Source organism: Esox lucius, chromosome 2 (assembly GCF_011004845.1).
Source record: "Esox lucius isolate fEsoLuc1 chromosome 2, fEsoLuc1.pri, whole genome shotgun sequence".
Classification (NCBI taxonomy): Eukaryota; Metazoa; Chordata; class Actinopteri; order Esociformes; family Esocidae; genus Esox; species Esox lucius.
The window spans coordinates 17,129,524-17,153,419 of record NC_047570.1 but is presented as its reverse complement, the minus strand read 5'-3'; the positions used below and the strand labels follow the sequence as shown (position 1 = coordinate 17,153,419).

The following is a 23,896-nucleotide window of genomic DNA, read 5'->3' as shown; positions in this document are numbered from 1 at the left end:
TAACCATATCCACTCCATGTAGCCTAGGCACTTTTTATGAAACATATCTACTGGGTTGATAGAAATTCACTCTCAGTTAGTGATGGTTTTTGGGTCCCTCTAGAAGTCCTAATGTCTCATTTGCCCCCTCCAAAACAGTCCCTTGCATTGCAAGTCTGTCGTTGATTTTACAATAATTACAATATTTTTTCGAGATTCTGAAAGCCTGGCTGAGCAGCTTAGAGACGACGAAAGAAATATTTGAAATTGATACTCTTTCCAACCCAATCCAAACTGAAGAAATTTGATCAGAAGACTTTAAAAGAAGAGATTCAAATGATTGATAAATTATTATATTTAAAATTACAATACAAATAAAAATACATATTTGTATCTATTGTGTCTCAAAGATTAACATAATGTATTACGTATTTCTCTGAGACCAGGTTGATATGAAGGTTTTATTTTACGTGTTTAAACAGGTGGCACTAACGCTACACCATTGCTGCTCTCAATGGCGCTACCCATGCTGAAAACGCAATTTTTGCCACTAGAGGCCTCTATCACCCTCTATGCTAGGCAGAGACCAGGCCTACTGCACATATAGAGTTAATGATATCTGATCAAAATAAAGAAATGTATACACTTAAAAACCAAACAGGTATAATGATTAGGAATTAATCGGTAACAATTTGTTTCAATATAAATCTGCCAGTGATTCAGTAACGTCGTGAAGTGTCGTGAAACGTTGAAGGCAACGCTCCCTGTGGATTTGATGAAAACATATCAGGCGAATGCAATAGCCTGTGCTGCGAGAATAGACTAGACCGACGAGTCGATCTGGCTGGGTAAACAACAGTGGACGCCTCGAAGAGGCAGGAATGGGGACTTCATCGAGGGCCCTGGTGACAAATGAAATGGAATTTGTGTTTTATACAGAAATCTGTATGTCTGGTGTGCGATATATTTTGTAACGTCAGCGTGTTAAATACAGCCACATAGAGGTAGGGAAAATTGCAAGTATATTTTCTGTGTTCTCTACTGATGTGTAACGTTGCTATTTCCACGGGCCCACTTCGATTTTGTGTTGTCAGTTTCACAACCCGGTTACTGTCGCGATTTACTTTTGCCTTTTTTCTTTTTTACTTCCAATGCATTTGCACTTCAAAGGGAGACATAAAATAACACTGAAGTCCGTCGCCAAGAGAATAAGGTATGTGTTGGTTTAATATACCTAGCAAACTTAACAAGCTGCTGTCTTTGTTTTTTCCCCCTTCTACTTAGCTAGTGAACGTTAGCTAGCTATCTAGCAAACACGGAGAATTCAGTAGGACCAAGTGCAGCTGTAGCTAGCTGGTATCTTAACTAACGTTAGCAAGCCATTGTTTGCGCTGATTCAGTAACGTTGCTAACATTAGCCAGTGTTAACTATAGTCGCTTCTAATGTAACATTCAAAATACAATATTGATTAAGCTGCCATGTTAGCCATTTTTGGGTTGGATAGCTAACTAGCTACTGTAGCAATTTATCTACTCAGCTTCATTGGTTATTATCAGGGATGATGTTATCAGAGAGTTCATTAGAGAAACCCAAATGTGAAGCGTTGCAGCCCTGCCATCTTGCTAACTAACCAAACTAGCTACGTTAGCGTTCAGGCCATGTTTATTTTGCCTTTTATCACCTCGGAGGCTCTGAGACGCAACCCAAGCTAACTAGTTAAATAAGTTAACCAAATAATAACGATATACAATTTAATTTAAACAAGTAACTATAATAGTGCTTGCTAACGTTGAGCAACATCAACGTATTTGGCTTTTATGACTGACATGCATCAATCAGATGGGTGATAGTGATGAATGATTAATTTCCATGAAATGATCAGCCTTTTATCAAGCAATGATAGACATGCTAGAGAGGCATACTGTGGCCCAGGTACTGACATTGTTAGCAGCAGATTGCTTTATGGTTAGAGCATTAGGTCATTTTATATGAAGGTAACTGATTTGAATGTCCAACCTGATAAGGTAAAGCTGTACAGTGCACGTGCCCTTGAGCCAGGCACTGTGCATTAATTGCTCTGAATATGAGTATGTACTTAATTACTGGGAGAAAATTAGTGGGACCCTCACAACATGGTTCTTTGGCTTTTAAAAAAAATGTCATCTTGATTTGAACAGTGATATGGGCCTGTTGAAGTTTACCTAATCAAAATGTAAACGTTCTGTTCTCTTTTGAACTTGTCAATCTGCAATGTAGACTAACATTGTGCCTTAACTATGTACAACACACTATTAGAAAAGCAATGCTCAATCTCTGTTTATCAGGATGTTCCACCTACTTTGCATGCAGAAAGGAGTTTATTACAAATGGCCATCAATGTCAGCACATTTTTTTTGCAATATTAAATTCTTTCCATATTAGTAATACTGATTTGTTGTGTAAGGTATTGATTAGGACAATCCCTGTGACTGTGATGAGGATGACTAGAAATTGACAATCAGAGAGCTAATATTAATAGTATGGATGCCAGAGACTGGTTCTAACACTGCTTGTTTTTATGGGTTTTACACTCTTTGAAAGTGATGTGTGCAAACATCATACTGGATCGTCTTCCAGCAATTGCTCCACCTGGCTCAAATGTGAACTCGGTCCTACCACTTGCCGTATTGAATGGGCTTTCAGATGGGTTTTGTCCGCAGGCCTTAGATTGCCAACACCTGACATCGAGTCATGACTACATGGAAGTCTCCAAATGCGGTAGCCCAGATGAGCTATACATGAGCTTGAGTTCTTGATTAAAAACAACAGCTCATGACAAAACGGGGACTGTGAGGACCCACGCAATAGTTGTATTTCATTTCTTAATTATTTAGTCTCGTGTACTTTTGTTTTTATTTTGTCTGTAATGTTTAATCTACATCTTGACATTTCTGTTAAATGTATGCCCATTGTAATGTTTTGTTTGTTGTCGGATCCCAAGAAGACAGTTTTTGCCATGGTGTTATGGAGATCCAAATCATGATAATCCCTGCATCTTAGCTGTCCCGTATTAAGCACTGTTTAGTACCCTTTGTTACGAGCTGTTTCAGTTCATGGCTTTGTCCTTCAGAGACAGATACTGATGATTGTTGGAATATTTCTTCATGGCTATCATGTTGGCTGACTTGAGCAACTCTCTTATACTGTTTGATAAAGCATAGCCAGGTAGGAATAGTTATTTTGGTTATAGCATTTATAGTGACAAGAATGTGTAATTTCCTGTTCTGAACTTCATTGCATTTTTGTTGTTTACTACAATCATTGACTGGTAGTTCTATGTCCTACATAATGGCAAGTCATGAGTCACCCCATAATTTGACTCACAATTTCCATAAACCACTTTATCTAACTTGCATTCCAAATACAAAACCAAAAATTAGGTAAAGGTTTGAGTGGCTTTTTATCTAGCTCACTTCCCCTGAGTCAGATTAACTTTTAGATACCATTTTTATGTTGCTGCGCACAGTCTGAAGGAATGCGCAAAGTAGCTCCAGCACAAGTATTGTAGCATGTTAACAGATACTATAGAGTTCCAGTCAATGCCCTTATGCTAATTAGTGTTAGCTTGCAAGACTGCCTCAGACATACACATGGTTTCCCTGAGTTAATCTAAAAAAGGCACAAAATTCATATAATGCTATAATCTGGGTCCTTACATAGGTGGTACATTTTGTTTTGCCGCAGCCGTTCGTGAAATGTCTGTTACTGAAGCTCAAGACACATTAGGTCTATGCTATGTTCCTCAAGGAATGAATTAAAGCAGCTTCCCATAAATGCCCTCCTCTTTTGAAATGTCTCCACCTTGATGCCATTGGGGATTGTTTGCCACGGTGGCTGTTTTCCGAGGCCGCTGTGTTGCTTTGTGTCATGTTGCTGTTTGCCCCGTGGCACAGGGGCTCATCAGTGGCGCACAGGGGGAGCCCCAGAGGAACATGGTTTGGGGCTTTGGTTCCTTGGCAGCAGTTCCACATCTGAACCTAAGGGACTCTCCATATTCCCCCACAAGCCCCTCTTCCCAGAAGTCTCCACCTGCTGCATTCTCTTCTCTCTGCTCATGTGATAGAAACAGATATTCATGTTTTTATAAATACTGTCAATCAGTTATGTCTAATTATACTCACTTTCTAGTTCTTTTAGTGTGGATATATGCTTGATTAAACTGTGGCGGCATTGTTATTTTATTTCTGGTGAGCAGTCAATGGCCATGCTTAGTGTTTGTAAGGAATTGTTGATTGTGGACAGAACCCCCTCCTGTTATCTAGTTTGGTGTGGATGTGTTTGTGGTAGTCAGCTCAGGGCCATATCGTTTTTTTCTTTTGCTCAGCTTAGCTCTGGAGAAATCGTGATGGAACTTGTCAGTCCAGATTCTCTACCTGCCTCCAGTGGTAGGGTTTCTACAACATGTACAAAGAGTCCTTGCTTTGACTGAAAAGTCTGGTAAAGGCGGAACCAAAATTATAATCCAGATTATTCTGTCAGTTCTCATATGAACTTCATTGAGAGGAAGCACATTTTATTTACTTTTTACCTTTTTATATTATAGGCCAAATCATACATAGTCATGATGAATGTGGCACTTTTTTTTTTCCATCGTTGGGTTAACATTTTAAACAAATGGGCCAAGCTGTCTTGTATAAGAGACTGTGATTTATTTTTTTTGCGGAGTGTGTATTGGATTCCCACAAATCTTGGGATTTTTGGCCACCTGGGTATAAAAGCTTCATTTCGCTGAAGTGGGTCCCCTGAAAGTGGCATGTGCCATGTGAATAAGTTGCTCTAGTTACCCAGAACTTTAAATTCTTTAGTTGATTTAAAAAACAAACAGAAAGCAATAGCCCAAATTTAGATTGTTACAAACAATATTTTTGTTTAGCTACAGTTAACTAACTATATTGGAAACGTTAGCGGTTCCTGTTGGATGTACATGCAGGCTATGTTCTGAACTCTGGTCTGCACTAATGGCATCACTTCAGAAATGGAACTGACTTAAATATTTTAAGTCGCTTTGTTTTAGCAGACTTTATGTGCACTGCCCAAAATGCTGCGTGAATCGAATTTTTGCATCCTAGCCTTTATTTAAAATGAACAGGCCACCATGTCTACCACATGTCTGTGAGCACCATGCGTGACTACAGGGCATACGGTAAAGCTCCTTTGTCACCAATCCTTGCTTCGTTTAAGCCTACCTACAGAGGAAAGATTATGATGTCTTGAATTAGGACTAGGTAAGACACTTGGTGAAAATGCATGAATATTTCTGTTTTTGTGGCATCTTCATTAGAATTCATTGAAACAGGGCCAAACCTTACTGGGTTGTTTGTGTTGTGGGATGCATTGTTGAATGTTTTAGCCTATGCCAGGAACAATACTGTTCTGTGTTTTTATAATGTGCCTTGTCAAGTCACTAGACATTGCTGTTTGGAGTGAGGCAATTAATATGCCTTCAATAGGTCTACCATTACATGCGTCTGAAATATACCTTACTGTGTTCATTTCAGTAAAACAATACAGTGACCATGAATATGCACATCAGCTTATCTTCTTGATTTAAGGTGTTTACTGGTGGATCTCTTATTCTTTGAGGTGTTTACTGGTTGATCAAGTGAAGACAAGTACCACACTACCAGCTGGGTGCACTCTTGTTGTTCCACTCCACTCCACCACACCAAGAAGTAGGCTAATGAACGGAGCCCATGTGCCTTTTTAAACAGATGGCTGCTTTCATAATGCAAAGGAAAGGACTTGAGGTGCCTGCACTGACGCAGAATGCATTTGGCTCTGTCCTTCCCTTGGTGGAAGGCTTCTTTTTGAAGAGGAAACGGTGTGATAAGACTAGACAATTTATGGAATTGAGGATGTGTGTGATAAATGGTAAGGGATTCAGAGGGGCAGGAAGTAGGCTAACCAGAGAGGGTGGATGGATAGGAGGGAAGCTGTGAGATTAGGTCTATGTGATTTGGGTCCTACAATTGGAATCTTGGTGTGTCCTCTAGGGTAGTGCTTTGTTGACAACATGCTTCTTTTTAACTGCAAAATGTTGATCAGATATTGATGCTTTTTTTTTTGCATGGTTTGATTGGTGCTTTTACTTTGTGAGGAATCGGAAGCAAATTCTGCTGTGCATTCTTTTCCAAAAATGTTGCTTCAGTGTTTGCCCTTTTTCCATATTGGCATGCTGCATGACCTTATATTGCTCTTCACTTTCCTGCTTTCATTACAGCATCCAGCCTAGTGAGCGTACTGAGCTGAGGCCCAGATTTCCACCCTGCCTGAGTCATGCACTGCCAGGAATGGGCAACAAAACAAACGCTATACAACTGACTCAGCCCAAGGCCTCGATTCAGTTGCTCTTGCAAACATGCCACGCTCCACCTTTCTCATCATGCACCACAGGATAGCAAGTTTCACCAGTACTTTCCACAGGGTGCCGTTCTCTACTTCCTGTTTCCTAAATTACCCATTTTGTACTTTCTTAGTCTCTTATCTTGTCTTTTCTTCACAGGTCTAGGATTGTTGCGGTGCTACCAATGGAACTATAGGAGCTGGTGGAAGTGTTCTGGCGATTGTGTCTGTGTGGACCAGGCACAATGAAGAGTGAGTTGCCCTCTGAGGCCCAGGGCAGACAGGAGCACCTGAAGGGACCGCTGGCCAACCCAGAGCCCATTGAGACCGCCAAGAGCTTCCCTGACAACATGGAGGTAATTGGCAAGGCAGGGAGTGAGTTTGCACCACTTTGTGCCGAGACCAGGCACCGGTCCCTGAGGGACACAGGGGCCCGCAGAGACACAGACAGGGTCCTGCCGGGACGTAAAAAGCGCAAGAGCCAACAGGCAGGTCCCTCAGACTGCACCCTGAAGGAGGGTCGGATCGGTGAGGATTCTCTGCCCCCTCAGCATCACCGAACAGAACTCATAGAGCATCAGAGCGAGGATGAACGCAACCCGGAGTCCTCGTTTAGTGACTGTGCCTCTTCCCCCTCCTCTAGCTTGCGCTTCGGGGACTCTGACACTATGAGCTCAGAGGAAGAGGTGGAGGCAGGAGGGGCGGGAGCAGCACTTGGACAACACAAGGCTCCTGTCTCCACCACAGAGGGTGGGGCTGGGACAGGGGTTGGGCTGCGCACCATACTTGGTCGGACTCGGGGAACCCGTTCTCATAAGTGGGTGCGGTCAGAGACTGAGCCCGTGCTGCTCAAGCGTCCCTGTCTGAGTGGACGCCGTCCGCTGCACAGAAAGCGCTTTGTGAAGGCAGGTCCCGGTGGAACACAGCGGACTCAGAAACAGAAGGAGCGCCTGCTGCTACAGAGGAAGAAGCGTGAGGTGATCGCTCGCCGGAAGTATGCACTTCTCCACAGCACCAGCAGCTCTAGTGAGGAGCTGACCGGTGATTCGTCCTCAGCCTCATCCACAGAGGCAGAGGATGAGCTGTATGTGGATGTCAGCAGCAGCAGCAGTCAGCCTGGCAGCGCAGCTGTGGCCACAGGTAATATAATCTCTCCTGGTGCACTCTGGTGTGTGCTGTAGGCACACATCAGAACATATACCTTTTGTCTCGCACACATTCACATAGTTATGTTTATATTGGAGCAAGCCATGCATGTGTGTGCTTTTATACTCCTATTGTTTATTGACTGTTATTCAATACTGTTATATCACTGTCTCATATACAACAACGTCCTGGGGAATAGTTACAGGGGAGGAGGGAGGATGTAGGAGCCTATTTCTAATCTTTGCCAGCTAATTAGTTACAGTAGCTAATAACTAGCTAACACAACCATACAGAACACAAAGAGCTGTTAGCTCATGGCTAACCTATGTAAAATAGTCAGACAATTTGAGTAATGGCAGATCTCATAGGCTGGCCCCAGCCTCAACATGATCATACTTCAATTAAACATAAAATGCATGTTTGCTATAATAAAGATTAAGTCACTGTATAGGTATGAAAGCCAGATAGGCAATGTGGCCCTGACACTGGGGGTAACACACCTACTATTACGATCAGTTCCATGAGATCTTTAGTGACCACAGAGTCAGGAAGCCTGTTTAATATTCCATCAGAAAAATGGAAAGAGAGCAGGTCTGTTTTTTTGCTATGAGATTTCTCTAATATTTCTCCCTAGTAGCCCTCCGACACCCTGTCACTGGTCTCACAGCAGCCTGTCACTGGTCTCACATCATGGGACACCTGGAACTGCTTTAAGGATGAACCGATCCAATATTGGGATCAGAAATATGTCCAATACTGGTCAAAAATGAGATTGGGTCTCTGTGACAGCGAGTCAACGTAATGAGCTGATGCCACAAAGCAGCTTGTCCCAATGTGCCGTATATACTCCAACTGTTGATGATGGGCGGACCAGAAACATGAGGGCTTTACCTAGTGTACAATAACCACAGTCATGGAATTGACATCTGGAATTGACATTTGAAACAGCAACTAGTAAAACTGGTAGTTGCAATCTTTGCGACGCAAGTGTTTGAAGGGGTGATAGTACTCTAGTAACTAGATACCTCGGTAATGTCAGACTAATTGAAAATAAAACACTTGTCTGTAGAGTTGGTGACTGAAGTTGCAGACTTGGACTCAAGTCGCACTTAAGTCACCAATAAATTGACTTGTGACTTGATTTGCGACCTGTTCAAAAGACTTGAGACTTTACTTGGACTTGTAATACCTCCTTATTCTGGTCTGGTACCTCATGCGATTACATTTGAAAGTCACCTAGGTAACGTTAGCAACAGTGCAACTGTTCCATTCGTGGTAGTATTTTGCTACAAAGATGTTTTACATTCAGTGAGAAGCCTAATGGTAGCTCGCTGTCAAGAATTGGGCCCATTTCTAATCTTTGCCAGCTAATTAGTTACAGTAGCTAATAACTAGCTAACACAACCATACAGAACACAAAGAGCTGTTAGCTCATGGCTAACCTATGTAAAATAGTCAGACAATTTGAGTAATGGCAGATCTCATAGGCTGGCCCCAGCCTCAACATGATCATACTTCAATTAAACATAAAATGCATATTTGCAATAATAAATTAAATGTTGCAATTCAGTATTAGTGTACTAGATTATCAACTGATGATTTAAAATAGTCCATAAAATAAGTCATCCCTAAAAAGTGCACTTTAAGTTGAAAATACTTGCTTTAGACTAATGTACTATAACTATAGCCTATAGTGCTTAAAAGACTTGACTTGGACTGAAGTAACTTAAAGACATGTCTGCTTGACTGTGTGATTCCTAATCTCCAAATCCATTCAAATCCATAGCTAAATAGCAAGCCTATCTGTTTGGTGCCATAGCCATTCATTTTAGCTTCATCTTCATTTAATTAGGTTCCTGAAGTTAATCTAGTGCCACATTAATTATGTTGTGATTGGAGGACAACAAATGTTCCAAATGGGAATTGTTTTTTTTTATATTTTTTTTTTTACCAAATACCAATAAGAAAATGTCTGTAATAACTTTAATGACAATTGCCAGTTTGTCACTGTGGTTCTTTGTCCTATATCCAGTTTCTCATTCTACATTGCTATTGAATGTCCACAAATGCCTTTTTCCTACCTTAGTGTCCATGAAGTGTATTGGAACATGTTTTAATTAGATTTGATGTGGTTAACATGGTTAATATAAGACAGTTGTAAATATAAATATGTATGACAAACTATAGTCTTGTAATCATTTTAATGGCACTATTGCATCAGTACTCTGAATCTGTATCGACAATTTATCGATGCATTCATTTTGCTTAGCTTCGGAGGCAAACCTGCAGTGGGTCTTATGCTGCTGGCACATTGTGCTGGTGGAAGTTTCACACAGTGTCTTTTAGTTTGTGTTGATGATCTTTTACGAGGCTGCCTTACATGTGCTAGGCTACTTCAGTTTACGTCTCCAAGATCCGTCCACGATGGGAGACTCAGAGTTTAGAATGCTAATCCTGCACACCCAAAAATAACGTGTGATTAGAACTAGACTATTCATTTTTGTAATGGGAAGTTCGACTCTTTCTACTGACTCGGATCTTGTCGAATCGTTCAGTAAAAAGTTTAATGTAGTTAGTCAGTAATGCCTACAGCCCCCCATCATCATACTGTCGTTTACGCTTCTTTTCTACTTATATAAACGCTTGTTTTACTCTGATTACAACTATGTATATCATTACGATCAAATACAAAAAACAAATACTACATTAATTACTCTGTCATGCGTCCAGTTATCTGTTACAAACATGTATTTACAATGCTAGTCGCTTGATCATCTTTTGAGAACGTCACACTAATCCCCGTTGTACGGAGAGTAGGAAGCCAGCGTAATCGGCTGGAAGCCAGCGCTCAGGTAGTACTCAGCTGGCGACGTTGAAATGAACGAAACAACCGTTCAATTGGACGATTAAAGTGACAGAGTCGGTCGCTCACGAGTCTTTACTTCACAGATTTCATCTGTGTTTATCATTACAATCAACTACTACGTTAATGGTTTTAGACCTACCATGTGTCAGATTATGTTATATACATGCATGCATGCATGCATCCATGCATGCATGCATGCATGCATACATTGTCTTGATCTATTTTTCTTTGCCAACGTAAAACTAACAGCGTATTCCGTGGTTGGGTAGAACTCCGCTGCCAGTTGTTCAAATGAACGAAACAACCGTTCAATTGAACGATAAAACTGACCAAGTCATTCGTTTACGAGTCTTTTTTACTTAGGCAACAGCAGCGGCTCCGTGCTTGTTTTCATCTGTTTTTTCTTTCATGGCGTCAGTAATCAAATTACTATATTAAATATTAGTCTGTGTTCAATTATAAATTATAAACATGTCTTTATGAAGTTCCTGCCTTGAGTTATTTTTCCTGCAAATGTAGATATCAGCTGTCAAATGAACGATACACTTGAATGAGTCACTAGAAAAAAGGACTTGTGAGTCCCGAGTCACTGAAAAGATTTGTTCAAATTCGGATCATTACACGAATACATGTACCTTTACACCCCTAGTAAACACACAGTTTACAATCTAGGCTTTCTTTTTCTGATCATATTGGTGCAAATATAACACCTTCACTTTTGGCAAGTTCCAATCTGTAGTTAGTATGCTTTGCCCTATGTAAGTGCATTATCTAAGCTATATGGCCTTTAGCTAACATTAGCTGACCCGATAACCATCTAACAAATTAAATTATTTTAGGCAAAGCCTGCTTACTAAACCTAAAGCCGACTAACTGTTATCTCAACCCACTCTCTTCCCTTTGCGTACAAATAACACAGGTTTACACTTCACAATTTCGTGCTATGCATACGCCAACGTCCTTTTTTGCGTGCAGTTCAGACGCGATCTCCTCCAATTAAGAACAATTTAGAATAAATGCGATATTAAAGTTTTACCTTTACCCTTTTACGTTCTTTCAAGAAAAAAGTTAATCTACGGCTTTTAAACGATTAGTCACTCTTCGGGGAATCCGTGCCTCGATGATGGTGACGTCAAATAGGTTTCAGTTGGTGCGTGTAAATGAAACGATTTTATTGACCACCATTATTATTAATGGGAGGAGATCGTGTCGCAAATGCAAAAAAGGACTTTGGCGGATGCATAGCACGACATTGTGTGAACCTGTGTTATATGTACGCAAAAGGAAGAGAGTGGGTTGGTTATCTGGTGTTCCAAGCGCATCACACATATTTACAAACAACATAGTAGCATTTTTCTTGGTTTAGAGTTGTAATAGGAAAATTGTTAGCATGCTAAACAAAAAGGCAAAAGGTAGTTTAATGGCGGTAGTGTAGTGTTGTGCTGGATGCTAGGCAGCCACGAGTCCCTGAAAGAAGAGATTTATTTCAGAGAAAGAGCACGCAACGGTGAGTGGCTTGTTTATTCCAGGACCCAAATGATGACAGGGCAGATTTTTTTTCAGGCAGCCTAATGATCATACACTTTACAGCATGAAATAGGACATTTTTATTTATGAGACCACCTTCAAGAGACCAACCTTTTGAGTAGAGCTATGGGTTATTGAAATACATGGAATAGGGGTGTAGCCGCATATTTGTGAACTGGTACGGGACAGCCCAGTTTGGTTTGCACTTTTAACACAAGTACATAAAAACACAATATAATTGCAAATTGAAAAATTTAGGCCACTTGCCTTTTCGATCTGTTTGCTTGTTAGAACAAATGTTTTGCAACTAAATGGTTTTATTTGGTTAAATTAAAACTCCTCAGAGGGGCACTTATAACCGTTATAATTAGTTGGCTAGTAGCAGTGTGCTGAAATGTGGGTGTAACAAGTTCAGTGTCCTGAGCTTATACATATTTTGTTCAAATGTCTTTATTCAGGACAGGGCTTGGCGATGTGGTGGAAAATCATGACTGTATTTAGAATTTTGGATGATAATATAGCACACTATATTAATCTGTACCTTTTCGTTGTGTTTCTGCTGTGCTGTTCCTTTAGTATGCTACAATAAATGTCAGAACAATAAAATTAACAGATAACGGTCTTCATATAAAGGTTATTTAATGTACTGTATGTATGGGTATTGCGCTGCACAATTCAATTCAAAGTATTATATTTAAGAAAATGAACACTAGAAAATGTACTTTTCATTAGCTTATTATAGTTTCTCTTCCTTGTTTGAGCTGTCTCATATGTTTTGGTGTAATTATGTAAAGCTGCACTTCTTACTTTGAATGCATCTCCTTTTGGAAGGGGTTGATGGCTGATCAGAACTAAAAGGTTGCACACCTTAACCAGTCATCAGCATTGGCTCTCAAATATAAATTGCTTGGAAAACACTACCACTCCACTTTTACTGCAGATACATTTTTAGAATTTACAGTGCGAAATAAATAACCCCAAATAGCACTTTTCATTAGAAGGCCTTTTTGCCGGACCACGTAAGCAGAGCTGGCCCAGAAGAGTGAGTGGCTCTTACTGTCTTGTTAAGTAGCGTTGTGGTTCGAGACATGGACCTGCAAACAATTGTTCACGCGTTCGCATCTCATCATAGTCAAAACAATTTATACATTAGAGTTTGTTCTGGATAGACAAACACTTTGCTGGATACAACATTCAGTAGGTAAGTTATAGTAAGCCTAAACTAAAATTATTTGCGGTTATATTGCAATTATTTCTGGTGGATTTTCCAAGTATGCATCCGTGCATGCTTTTTGGGGTAATACCGTCTTGATCACAAACCCTTGGGCTGTAAAAGAGGAGGGGTTTCCACAATTCTCTGTTCTTTTCAGCATGTTTTTGTGCCATGAAATGGCTTTGGCATCTTCAGTCTCGCTAACAATTGCTCAATTCGTATACATTTTCCAAGTGGTAAGTTAGTAGATTCTAGTAAGCCTATTACTGGCTAATAAGCTGTTAAAACGTCTAGTGGCAAAAGACATACATTTTATAGACACTTTGTGGTGGAGGTAAACTTAAGAAACATTAGTCAGTTTAACACAATGCTTAATGGTGTCTAGCGAAAAATTCAAACTTGGTGTGATGTTAATGTGTGGCAAAATTATCTAATGTCGAGATGCTATACCGACCTTGGGTAGCCATATAGCATCGTGGTGTAGTGGTTAAGGACACAGCCTCTCACCTCGGGGACCCGGGTTTGATTCCAGTTAGGGCAACAATATTTATCACTTTTAATTGCGGGCTGGCTGAACTAGGCTTGACCGCTGAATGTATGCACTTCAGTTGTTTTATGGACCCTTGGAAAATAGAATGTATTTTCTAGGTCACAGGCTACCTTTTCTGATGCCTTCTTTTAATGAGTATCCCCTAGTCTGCATTACCTTTGTCCACATTAGCCAAAGTAATACATCTGTGTTGCATCATACCCCACAAGAATAAATGTTTAATCAATATGGTCAAATCTATTATTTGATTAATAATATAATGTTGCAGTCTTCAGTTTTTTCCTCAAATGAGATTAGTTGATGTTTTTATATCCTTATGACTGAGCTAGAGTGTTCATGCATGGGCTTAAGTGTTTTATTCAAAGACTAACAGTATTAGGAATTATTTTTGGCCTATGTCTTGCTGAACATTTTATGTATAACCTGGAGGCCTAGCATGTTTTTGTTCAAGCTTGCTTTGAGCTGTTTGAATATGCTCAGAATTGTGATTTTTTTAGTTTGTTTCACAAGGTCAGATGCACCCAATAATTGGTCATGTAGCTGAGAGCATCTGAAGATCTGTCTTAGATTGTATTTACAGGGTTTGAGCTCTGTGCAGCAGTTGCAGGTGACAGGGCTAAAGCCGTTGAAAAGGCCAGCATTTTCCATTCTGTTGACATAGCTCTTGTGCACTGGAATACACAGTGAAACTAAGCTAGGACGCTCACACTGACACCCAGGCCACTCCCTCTTTTTCTACATTGTAGGGCTGGAATCCATGGCCAAGCATGTTAGAATTTTTGTAAGCATACATAGGCTGAAAATTTCAGAAACAAAGAGACCTCTGTTCAAGAGTTTTTGCTAAAAAAACAACAACATTTTACTCGTCATTATGAAGGATCTTCAGCATTTACCATTAAAAGGAAATGTCCCTGCTGTTTTACATATCTGTGTTTGTAGATGAATGTGGTATAGAATTTCCTGATATAATGCAAATATGGGTATTACTGCATTTCACTGGTAGAAACGGTACCTTTCCTAAACCACAATATCCAGAATTCATTGTGTTATCATAGCAATTTTCAATCATCCGAAGCAGCCATTAATTTGCAATCTCAAATTGACTAGCTAGTTATTAAGCACACACATCTTTCAAATAGTACTGGCCCGTTACTAGGAAGTACACAACAAAAAAGTTTTTGGATTATCCTTTAATTTGATACTGGGATCATCCATATAAATTCTTAAAGGGAACATTTCAATGGTTATTGTAAATAACTATTTGTACTTAAAGAACCATATGAACACCCCACCTGCCCCAAAATGAGGAACTGTTAACAATTGTTTATAAGAAAACCTCTTTAAAGGGTTCTTGGAAGAATTTAGGGGTTCCCCCACAGTTTCAATGTAAAGAACCCCAAAGGACACTACAGTGGTTTTGTAGGTGGTGGACATGGAGTTGTTCTCTCCTTATCCTTCCTCATTGGTTCTCCTCTAGGTTTCTCCTCTAGTTGTCCCATCACTGTTGGTAGAATGAGGCGGTACCTTCAGTCCCTTTTGGTTGGCCTGTAGGTAGTCCTGCTTCGCCAGGATGGCACATCCGTACGTGCTGTCACAAGAAGGTTTGCTGTGTTTCCCAGTACAGTCTCAAGAGCATGGAGGAGATCCCAGGAGACCAAACTGTCAGAAACCGACTTTATGAGGGTGGCATGAGGGCCCGACATCTTCTAGTGGAACCTGTGCTCACAGCCTAGCATGGTGCTGCTCGATTGGCATTCGCTAGAGAATGCAAGAATTGGCAGGTCCACCATTGGTGCCCCGTTCTCTTGACAGATGAGACCAGGTTCACACTGAGTATATGTGAAAGAATCTGGGGACACTGTGGTGAACATTATGCTGCCTGCAACATCATCCACCTTGACCGGTTTGGCAATGGCTCAGTGATTGTCTGGGGCGGCCTATCCTTGGAGAGTCGCACAGACCTCCACGTGCTAGCCAACAGTACCGTGACAGTACCTTGCCAAATAGCGCCGCAGACTGTCCTGGAACTCACTGATGCCCTGATCCAGGTCTGGGAAGAGATCGACTTATGTTGTTTTGTTCTCAACTAATTACCCAGTGTTCAGTGAACATTTTGGTCTTTAATATATTTCATTCATGGAGACCAGATGTGATTCAATTGTTCCCTTAATTTTTTTGGGTCAGTGTATTTGATTCTGCATGCTTTGATGACATTCTTATCGATGTGATCTGCTTTGAGACATACAAATGACTAGGGCATTGCAAAATGGGAAGGTAAAAAAAACTAAAATGTTGTGCCGTGCTTAGACACAGTGCTTAGCTGTGATATTTTTCCAATGTGTGCGCAACCAGTTTTTTTATTTTATATATATATATATATATATATATATAAACAATTTAAAAAACTGGTTGTGTACATAATTAGCTGTAAAAAATTAAGTTACGTCATACCTGTTGGGATATGGTCTCATATATTACTGCTGACCGATTCAAACCACCTGCTTATAGTATGCCTTATCACATACCAGTCCCCTCTTCGCACTGCTGAATTAGTCAAGTCAAACACTGTGGACCTTCACTCAGCCATTCAGATCTACATCTATTAATGTTATTGTAGTACAGAACATGTGCTGGATGTCTACTGCTGCCTTCTTCTAACTCATGATTGGTAGCTTCAGAGCTAGCCTTTATGCATTAGAAAAGGCTAAATGGTAGCTAATGAATACAATTCAAACTCAGCGGCTGTAAATGGACTGAATACAAAGGATGCAAACGGTGACAGACGTAAAATTGATGTAAAAGATAATATATTGCAAGAGCTTTTAGAAAGGAAACCTCTCCCCCCACGAATTACATCATTGCTGAGAGCTATTCCCAGGGAACTGAACCTAATGCCAAGATCTGATATGTCATTCTAATAAATGTTTAGACAAATTGTGTCACTGTGTGGGAACTTATGTAGGGTATCAGCAAGACTAGTTTGCATGGTTGATGTAGAATGAATTTCCTGTTAATTGTCAGTTCTACAAATGAGGGCTGTGTGCTTGGGTACAAGGTGCTATTGTGTGGCCTGGTGCTGCACACCCACATGTTAAGTTGGAGACTTTCACATTTGAATTTCCTTTTGAGTAACAACATCACCCTCCTTCCAAAAATAACACTAACCCACTTTTTATTGTGTGTCGCGTTCTCTTTGTTTGACCAAGGTCACTTACTCTCTACTCTTTATCACACCTCTCAGTCACCCTCAGCTGTGAATAGGTAGGTATTGCTGACTGGGGATAACCGACCTTGCAGCAAAAGGGCATTATGTTCCATTTCTGCTCTGCTACCTCGAGCTCAAATCCTGGCACTCCAGAAACCAGGCCGCTGCCAACGTCTGGCTTCATGATTCCAACTCGTCCTCCTACACATGGCGCAGCATGGCGCAGCATAGCGCGCCTCTGACAAACACCTGATTTTTCTGGACTTGCATTGCAACTTACAAAACCTAAAACACGTAATTTTTAATTGCTGCCTTTCTCCTCTCTGAATGTCTTCATGTAGCTGAGCTGCAATAGGGTTTCCACTTTATTAGACTTGGGGAGGGATGAAGGGGGCCATGGGGAGAGCCTGCTCTCTGTCTCTTTGCTATGGGAAGTAGGTGGGTGGAAAGGACTGACTGGAGCACTCTGAGCTCGAAGCCCTGCTGCAGCCTGCATGGAAACAACAAGGGCTTTCAGATGCGCAACGGAGCCATTGTTTATTGTAGTTGCGCCAACTCTATTGCTAGGGTTTAACTCAAGTTCGTAAGTTCAATAGAAATCCCCCCACTATCCAGCCAATATCCCTCCAATATTGATCACAATGTGCAAAGCAACATAATTTGAGGTATTTAAAATACTCCCTCTTATTATCAACTGTAAACTGAAATGAAAACCGCTATAAAAATGGATTTTTATCATAGCCATTTACATAGGAAATTAGAGGATTTTTTTTGGGGGTCTGTGTTGATTGTTTGTTAGTTATATCCGGTGCTCAGAAAACATTAACTTATTTTGGCCAAATCATACCTACCTGTTCTGTTCATTCTTGAACTCAAATGTTCGCCGCGGGCCTCTTCCAATCTCAGCCTGGAACGGAATGAAAAAAGCCAATCTCAGATCCTGTTTGTATCTGACGTGTTCACTCCAAGGAAGGTCTGTCTACTAACGGCCTAACTGGGAGTCTGCCCCCCCCCCCCCCCCCGTGTGTTTATAATCTACCAGCCCTGAAATACTCAATAGCAGATCTGCTACTTCTGAACTCCCAGAGCTACACTGCTCCCCCTGTCTTGTTTGCTAGCAGTGACATTTTCTGCCAACCAAGATCTATTCACCGTGGATGTAGTTGAAACTTCACACAATGTAAGAGTTCCATGATCCGTTCTTTTTGTCCAATCTGTGTACTGTTCTGAACAATTGCCGCAGTGCTGGTCACCGGAATTGTGGGCTTTGTGTTATAAAGTATGTCGCATAACCTGTTCATAATGTGAACTGTTTAAGATTCGGTCTCATTAACAAAGTCTTACTGATGAATGAGTATCTCTGACAATAAACTGGACATAATGTGCCTCAAGGAGACCTGGCAACAGCCAAATTAGTTTTACAAGCTTAATCAAGCAATCCCTACTGGTTACACATACAGTAGGAAAGAAAAAGGTGCAGTGGTCTCTTAAGTTTTTCCAGAGCTGTACATCAGCCAACCTCGCACTTCTGGATTTGGAGGGCAGTATTGCCAGATTTGACTGTAAACCGCACAATCACCCGCAGACTCCAGAAAAAAAATGCCTGAACCTATACTAACTTATCTGTAAATCGCCCCGCCCAAGCCCATTTTTGCCCGCACACTGTCGTTAAAAATAGCCCAATTTTGCGGGAAACCTCCCCATCTGGCAAGACTGGTGGTGGTGGTGTCGGTATACTTTCGTGAGGAGCTCAATGTTAAATTTGTCAATTTACCTCAAAACCTCATTTCAATATCTCGCAGTTAAACTCATTGTCCCTCAATCTCTGTTCATTTTAACCATTTATAGATCTCCAAAACCATCTTAACTCGTTTTAACTGAACTTTCTTCATTGCTGACTTCTGTCTGTGCCATGTCTCCCAATATGTCTTGTATGCGATTTAATACTCATGTTGACAAAATAGCCTGCTGTAATTGTGCTGCAGATTTTATGTCCCTACTTGATGGCCTCAATATCACACACAATGTCACTTTCCCCACTCATTACAAAGGTCACATATTAGATTTACAACCCTGTTTCCATAAAGTTGGGACACTGTGTAAAATGTAAAGAAAAACAGAATGTAGTGATGTTCAAATCATTTAAACCCTCAATTCAATACAAAATAGTACAAAGACAACATATCAAATGTTGAATCTGTGATATGTAGGTTTTAAAAAAAAATATACAAACCCGATTCCAAAAAAGTTGGGACACTGTACAATTGTGAATAAAAACAGAATGCAATAATTTTATTCAGAATACAACATAGATGACATATCAAATGTTTAAACTGAGAAAATGTATCCCTTTTAAGGGAAAAATAAGTTTATTTTAAATAAATCAACACATCTCAAAGTTGGGACAAGGCCATGTTTACCACTGTGTGGCATCCCCTCTTCTTTTTATAACAGACTGCAAATGTCTGGGGACAGAGGAGACCAGTTGCTCAAGTTTATGAATAGGAATGTTGTCCCATTCTTGTCTAATACAGGCTTCTAGTTGCTCAACTGTCTTAGGTCTTCTTTGTCGCACCTTCCTCTTTATGATGCCCCAAATGTTTTCTATGGGGGAAAGATCTGGACTGCAGGCTGGCCATTTCAATACCCGGATCCTCCTCCTATGCAGCCATGACATTGTAATTGATGCAGTGTGTGGTCTGGCATTGTCATGTTGGAAAATGCAAGGTCTTCCCTGAAAGAGACGACGTCTGGATGGGAGCATATGTTCTAGAACTTGGATATAACTGTCAACATTGATGGTGCCTTTCCAGATGTGTAGGCTGCCCATGCCACACGCACTCATGCAGGCTTGTGAACTGAGCGCTGATAACAACTTGGGTTGTCCTTGTCCTCTTTAGTCCGGATGGCATGGCGTCCCAGTTTTCCAAAATGATCATCAAATTTTGATTTGTCTGACCACAGAACACTTTTCCACTTTGCCACAGTCCATTTTAAATGATCCTTGGCCCAGAGAAAATGCCTGCGCTTCTGGATCCTGTTTAGAAACGGCTTCTTTTTTTGACCTATAGTGTTTTAGCCGGCATCGGCGAATGGCACGGTGGGTTGTGTTCACCGACAATGTTTTCTGGAAGTATTCCTGAGCCCATGTTGTGATTTCCATTACAGTATCATTCCTGTATGAACGGGAGATTGACAGACGGATCGGTGCAGCTTCTGCAGTAATGCGGTCAATGTATCGGTCTGTCGTGGTGAAGAAAGAGCTGAGCCGCAAGGCGAAGCTCTCGATTTACCAGTCAATCTACGTTTCTACTCTCACCTATGGTCATGAGCTTTGGGTCATGACCGAAAGGACAAGATCCCGGATACAGGCGGCCGAAATGAGCTTTCTCCGCAGGGTGGCTGGTCACCCGGGAGGAGCTCAGAGTAGAGCCGCTGCTCCTCCACATCGAGAGGGGTCAGCTGAGGTGGCTTGGGCATCTGTTTCGGATGCCTCCGGAACGCCTTCCCGGGGAAGACCTAGGACACGCTGGTGGGACTATGTCTCCCGGCTGGCCTGGGAACACCTCAGTGTCCCCCCGGAAGAGCTGGAGGAAGTGTCTGGGGAGAGGGAAGTCTGGGCATCTTTGCTTAGACTGCTGCCCCCGTGACCCGGCCCCGGATGAAGCGGAAGATGTATGCATGTATCATTCCTGTATGTGATGCAGTGCCGTCTGAGGGCCCGAAAATCACGGGCATCCAGTATGGTTTTCCGGCCTTGACCGTTACGCACAGAGATTGTTCCAGATTCTCTGAATCTTTGGATGATTATTATGCACTGTAGAGGATGATAACTTCAAACTCTTAGCAATTTTTCTCTAAGAAAATCCTTTCTGATATTGCTCCACTATTTTTCGCCGCAGCATTGGGGGAATTGGTGCGCCTCTTATTGCTACCTGTCCCAACTTTTTTGGAATGTGTAGCTCTCATGAAATCCAAAATGAGCCAGTATTTGGCATGACATTACAAAATGTCTCACTTTCAACATTCCATATGTTATCTATATTCTATTGTGAATTAAATATAAGTTTGCGATTTGTAAATTATTCCATTCCTTTTTTACTCACAATTTGTACAGTGTCCCAACTTTTTTGGACTCGGGTTTGTATGTCCACATGGAATTTGATGCCAGCCAAAAAAGCAGGGGAAACAAAACACTGGGAAAGTTGTGTAATGCTTAAATAGCAACTCTGGAGGAACATCTCGCAACACTGTCAAATGTCATTTCTGTAGCATCCCTTCACTAAAACTAAGGAGCTTAGGCCCAACCATGAAAAAGCCCCTTACGTATATTCCTCCTTCACCGAACATTACTGTTGGCACTATGCTTTTGGGAAGTTAGTGTTCTCCTGGTGTCCACAAAATCCAGATTTGTTCTTTGGACTGCAAGATGGTAAAGCGTGATTCATCACACCCGATAATTTTTCCACTATTCCAGAGTCCAATGGCATCGAGCTTTTCACTGTTCCATTTGACGTTTGGCACTGTCTTGTGTAGCTCATGGAATTAAAACTACATTGTATTCCTTAAAGGAGTTCCTCTGGTAAAAATGTTGCGGTCATATATTGTTACTATGAATAACTAGTCTGAACTGACAGAACGTTTACTGAGTCACAGTAAATTTGAATGAAGGTTAATGCGGAATGTGTCACAACACGCAGTGCATTGCACCCTGCTGCCAATGAGGCTGTGTAGCCGCAGACCGGTCAGAGTGCCCATGATGAACCTTGTCCACAGTCAAAAGCGCCTTGAATAGACGTGTGCATCAGAACTTCGAGCAGTGGAAGATGATCGCCTGGTACGATGAGTCCTGTTTTCTTTGACATCACATGGGCAACTGTGTACCTGTATGCAGTTTACCTAGGGAAGTGATGGGTGCACTGTGGCAAGATGACAAGCTGGTGGAGGGAGTGTGATGCTCTGGACAATGTTCTGCTGGGAAACTCTGGGCCTGGGCATTCATATGGAGGCGATGGCCTCTTTCAGCAGATAATGCGCCCTGCCACACTGCATACATTGTTCAGGAATGGTTTGAGGAACATGAGGAAGAGTTCAAGAGTGCACTGACCTCCAAATTCCCCTTATCTCAATCGTATTTGGGCATCTTTGGGGTGTGCTGGACCAACAAGTCCGATCCACGGTGGCTCCACCTCACAACTTACAGGACGTGAAGGATCTGCTGCTAATGTCTTCGTGCCAGATTCCACAAGATACCTTCAGGAGTGTTGTAGAGTCCATGCTTTGACACGTCAGCGCTGTTTTCATGGCTTGCAAAGGACCAACAGCATGTTAGGCAGATGGTCATAATGTTTTGTCTCTTCAGTACTCAAATCTCTGAATGTGGTCATCATTCAGCCTTGCGTTTTATAATGTTTTTTTTAATAAATGTTCACACTCATTGCTGTCTTATATGCTTCAGTTGGAATGGAGTCACTGATAGCTGGGATGCCAGACATTGGTTGAAAACAAATGTCCTGACCATCTAACAGAGAATTTATTGGAAGAACAGCAGTTACCGAACACCCTCTCAAGACAACATACCGCAGGCTTATTCAGAACTACGTAAAACCGATTTTGAAAATGTTGCCCCCCACTCATGGAATGCCATTGAGGGAGTCTGGGTATGCCATGTCTTACTGATTATGTTTCTGTTAACTGTGATTGTTTCTCTTCATGCATGTTTTTTTTCTAATTAGTATGTGTTTTTATTGTTGTTATTCAGGGCTTAGCTGTATTTCTCTCTTGATCTCTCAGTATTAATGAAGGTGAATAAATACTATACATTGAAATTATGATTTCTTCAAATCTCTTAGCCAGCATGGTTTCTTTTTGTTACTATAAATCAGGGCCGTGCACAGACCATTCGAGGCATTTTCTGATATTGAAACATATGTGCTAATGTATTACATGTGTAACGAGAACAGACAGGCCCATGTCAATGGGAAACGGCACTGTATAGCAAAGGAGCTTCTCTTCTGCTCCGGTTGACTGTTACCTGTGTACGTTCCAGCTTTAAATTGTCAAACTGTGTTTTTAGGGTTAGTTTAAACGGTCTTCTAAAAAATTCCCAAACCAGGTATTGTGTACCACGTTGATACATGAAGGAGAGTGGTAGCTAGGCTGTGAGAGGAGAGGGTGCTAAGCAGCAGCACCCAGTGGACCACTGGAATAGAATTGACTCCGGGGAGTGCTGATGTTCACTAGAGCAAAAAGCCACTGCTTACTGCAGAGACACAACAACAAAACAGGATTACACAATCAATGAGGCAATACATGTCATCCAAAAAGCGTGACTTTCACTCAAGAAATGGACAAACAAAGTTGAAGTGAAATGTAATGCAGTGTAGGGTCTGTACACCCCACCCACCCAAAGTGGACTTTTAAATATTGGCATCAGTCTAATTAGAACCATTATGGATGTTTCAAGGAATGGAAAAGATGTTCAAGTCGACTGAACAAATGAGCAAAGTCTCTGTGAAACGTGTTGCCATTTCAAAGAAAACCTTAGCTGAACACGAAACAGAATGTTGTCATCTTACTTTGGAGAGGATAATTGACCTTTTAAGAATGTTTCACCCCACTGAGTTATTCCTCAAGGCATAGTAGCATTTGGATTTTAGAACTACGGCTTTTAGAACTACAGATTTTAGAACGGAAGTTTAGGCATATTCAATCCCACACTGCAGTAGTTCATGTGCAGTACAGGCAGCTGGGGAGAGAGATGTTGAAGTTGGTGATCTCTCGGTAACAGTCTTGTTTCACTAACGCAGTGCCCCAGTTCTGACCGTGTGCTTTGCAAAGGAAACAAATCCGCAAGAAGTAGTGGAGATCGCAATGCTAGAAGTGACTTAATCTTGTCAGGGGGCGCTGAGGCTACAATGTGGCGCACTGAGGTTAATGGTGTGGTTATTCACCCAGCTTCCAATAGGCTCGTTCATCCCTTTTCCTCCCCCCATGTATAATGTATTTGGTTTATGTAGTTCAGTGCT

General features: G+C 41.3%; 1 protein-coding gene across 11 annotated transcripts in view; it reads left to right on the top strand.

Moving 5' to 3' along the window:
* Nucleotides 1-583: 583 nt before the first annotated feature.
* The window catches only part of rnf111 (ring finger protein 111), a 49,925-nt gene continuing 26,612 nt past the window's right edge, over nt 584-23,896 (top strand). For 3 of the 11 annotated variants that reach the window (XM_010880493.5, XM_010880511.5, XM_010880503.5), the window contains exons 1-2: nt 585-1,192; nt 6,522-7,501. In XM_010880493.5, the coding sequence (XP_010878795.2) occupies nt 6,607-7,501 (895 nt within the window). In that variant the 5' untranslated portion in view covers nt 585-1,192; nt 6,522-6,606. Of the gene's footprint in view, nt 1,193-6,239; nt 6,444-6,521; nt 7,502-23,896 lie in introns of all 11 variants that reach the window. The other 8 variants (XM_034297250.1, XM_020053512.3, XM_010880467.5 and 5 more) reach the window with 8 other exon arrangements.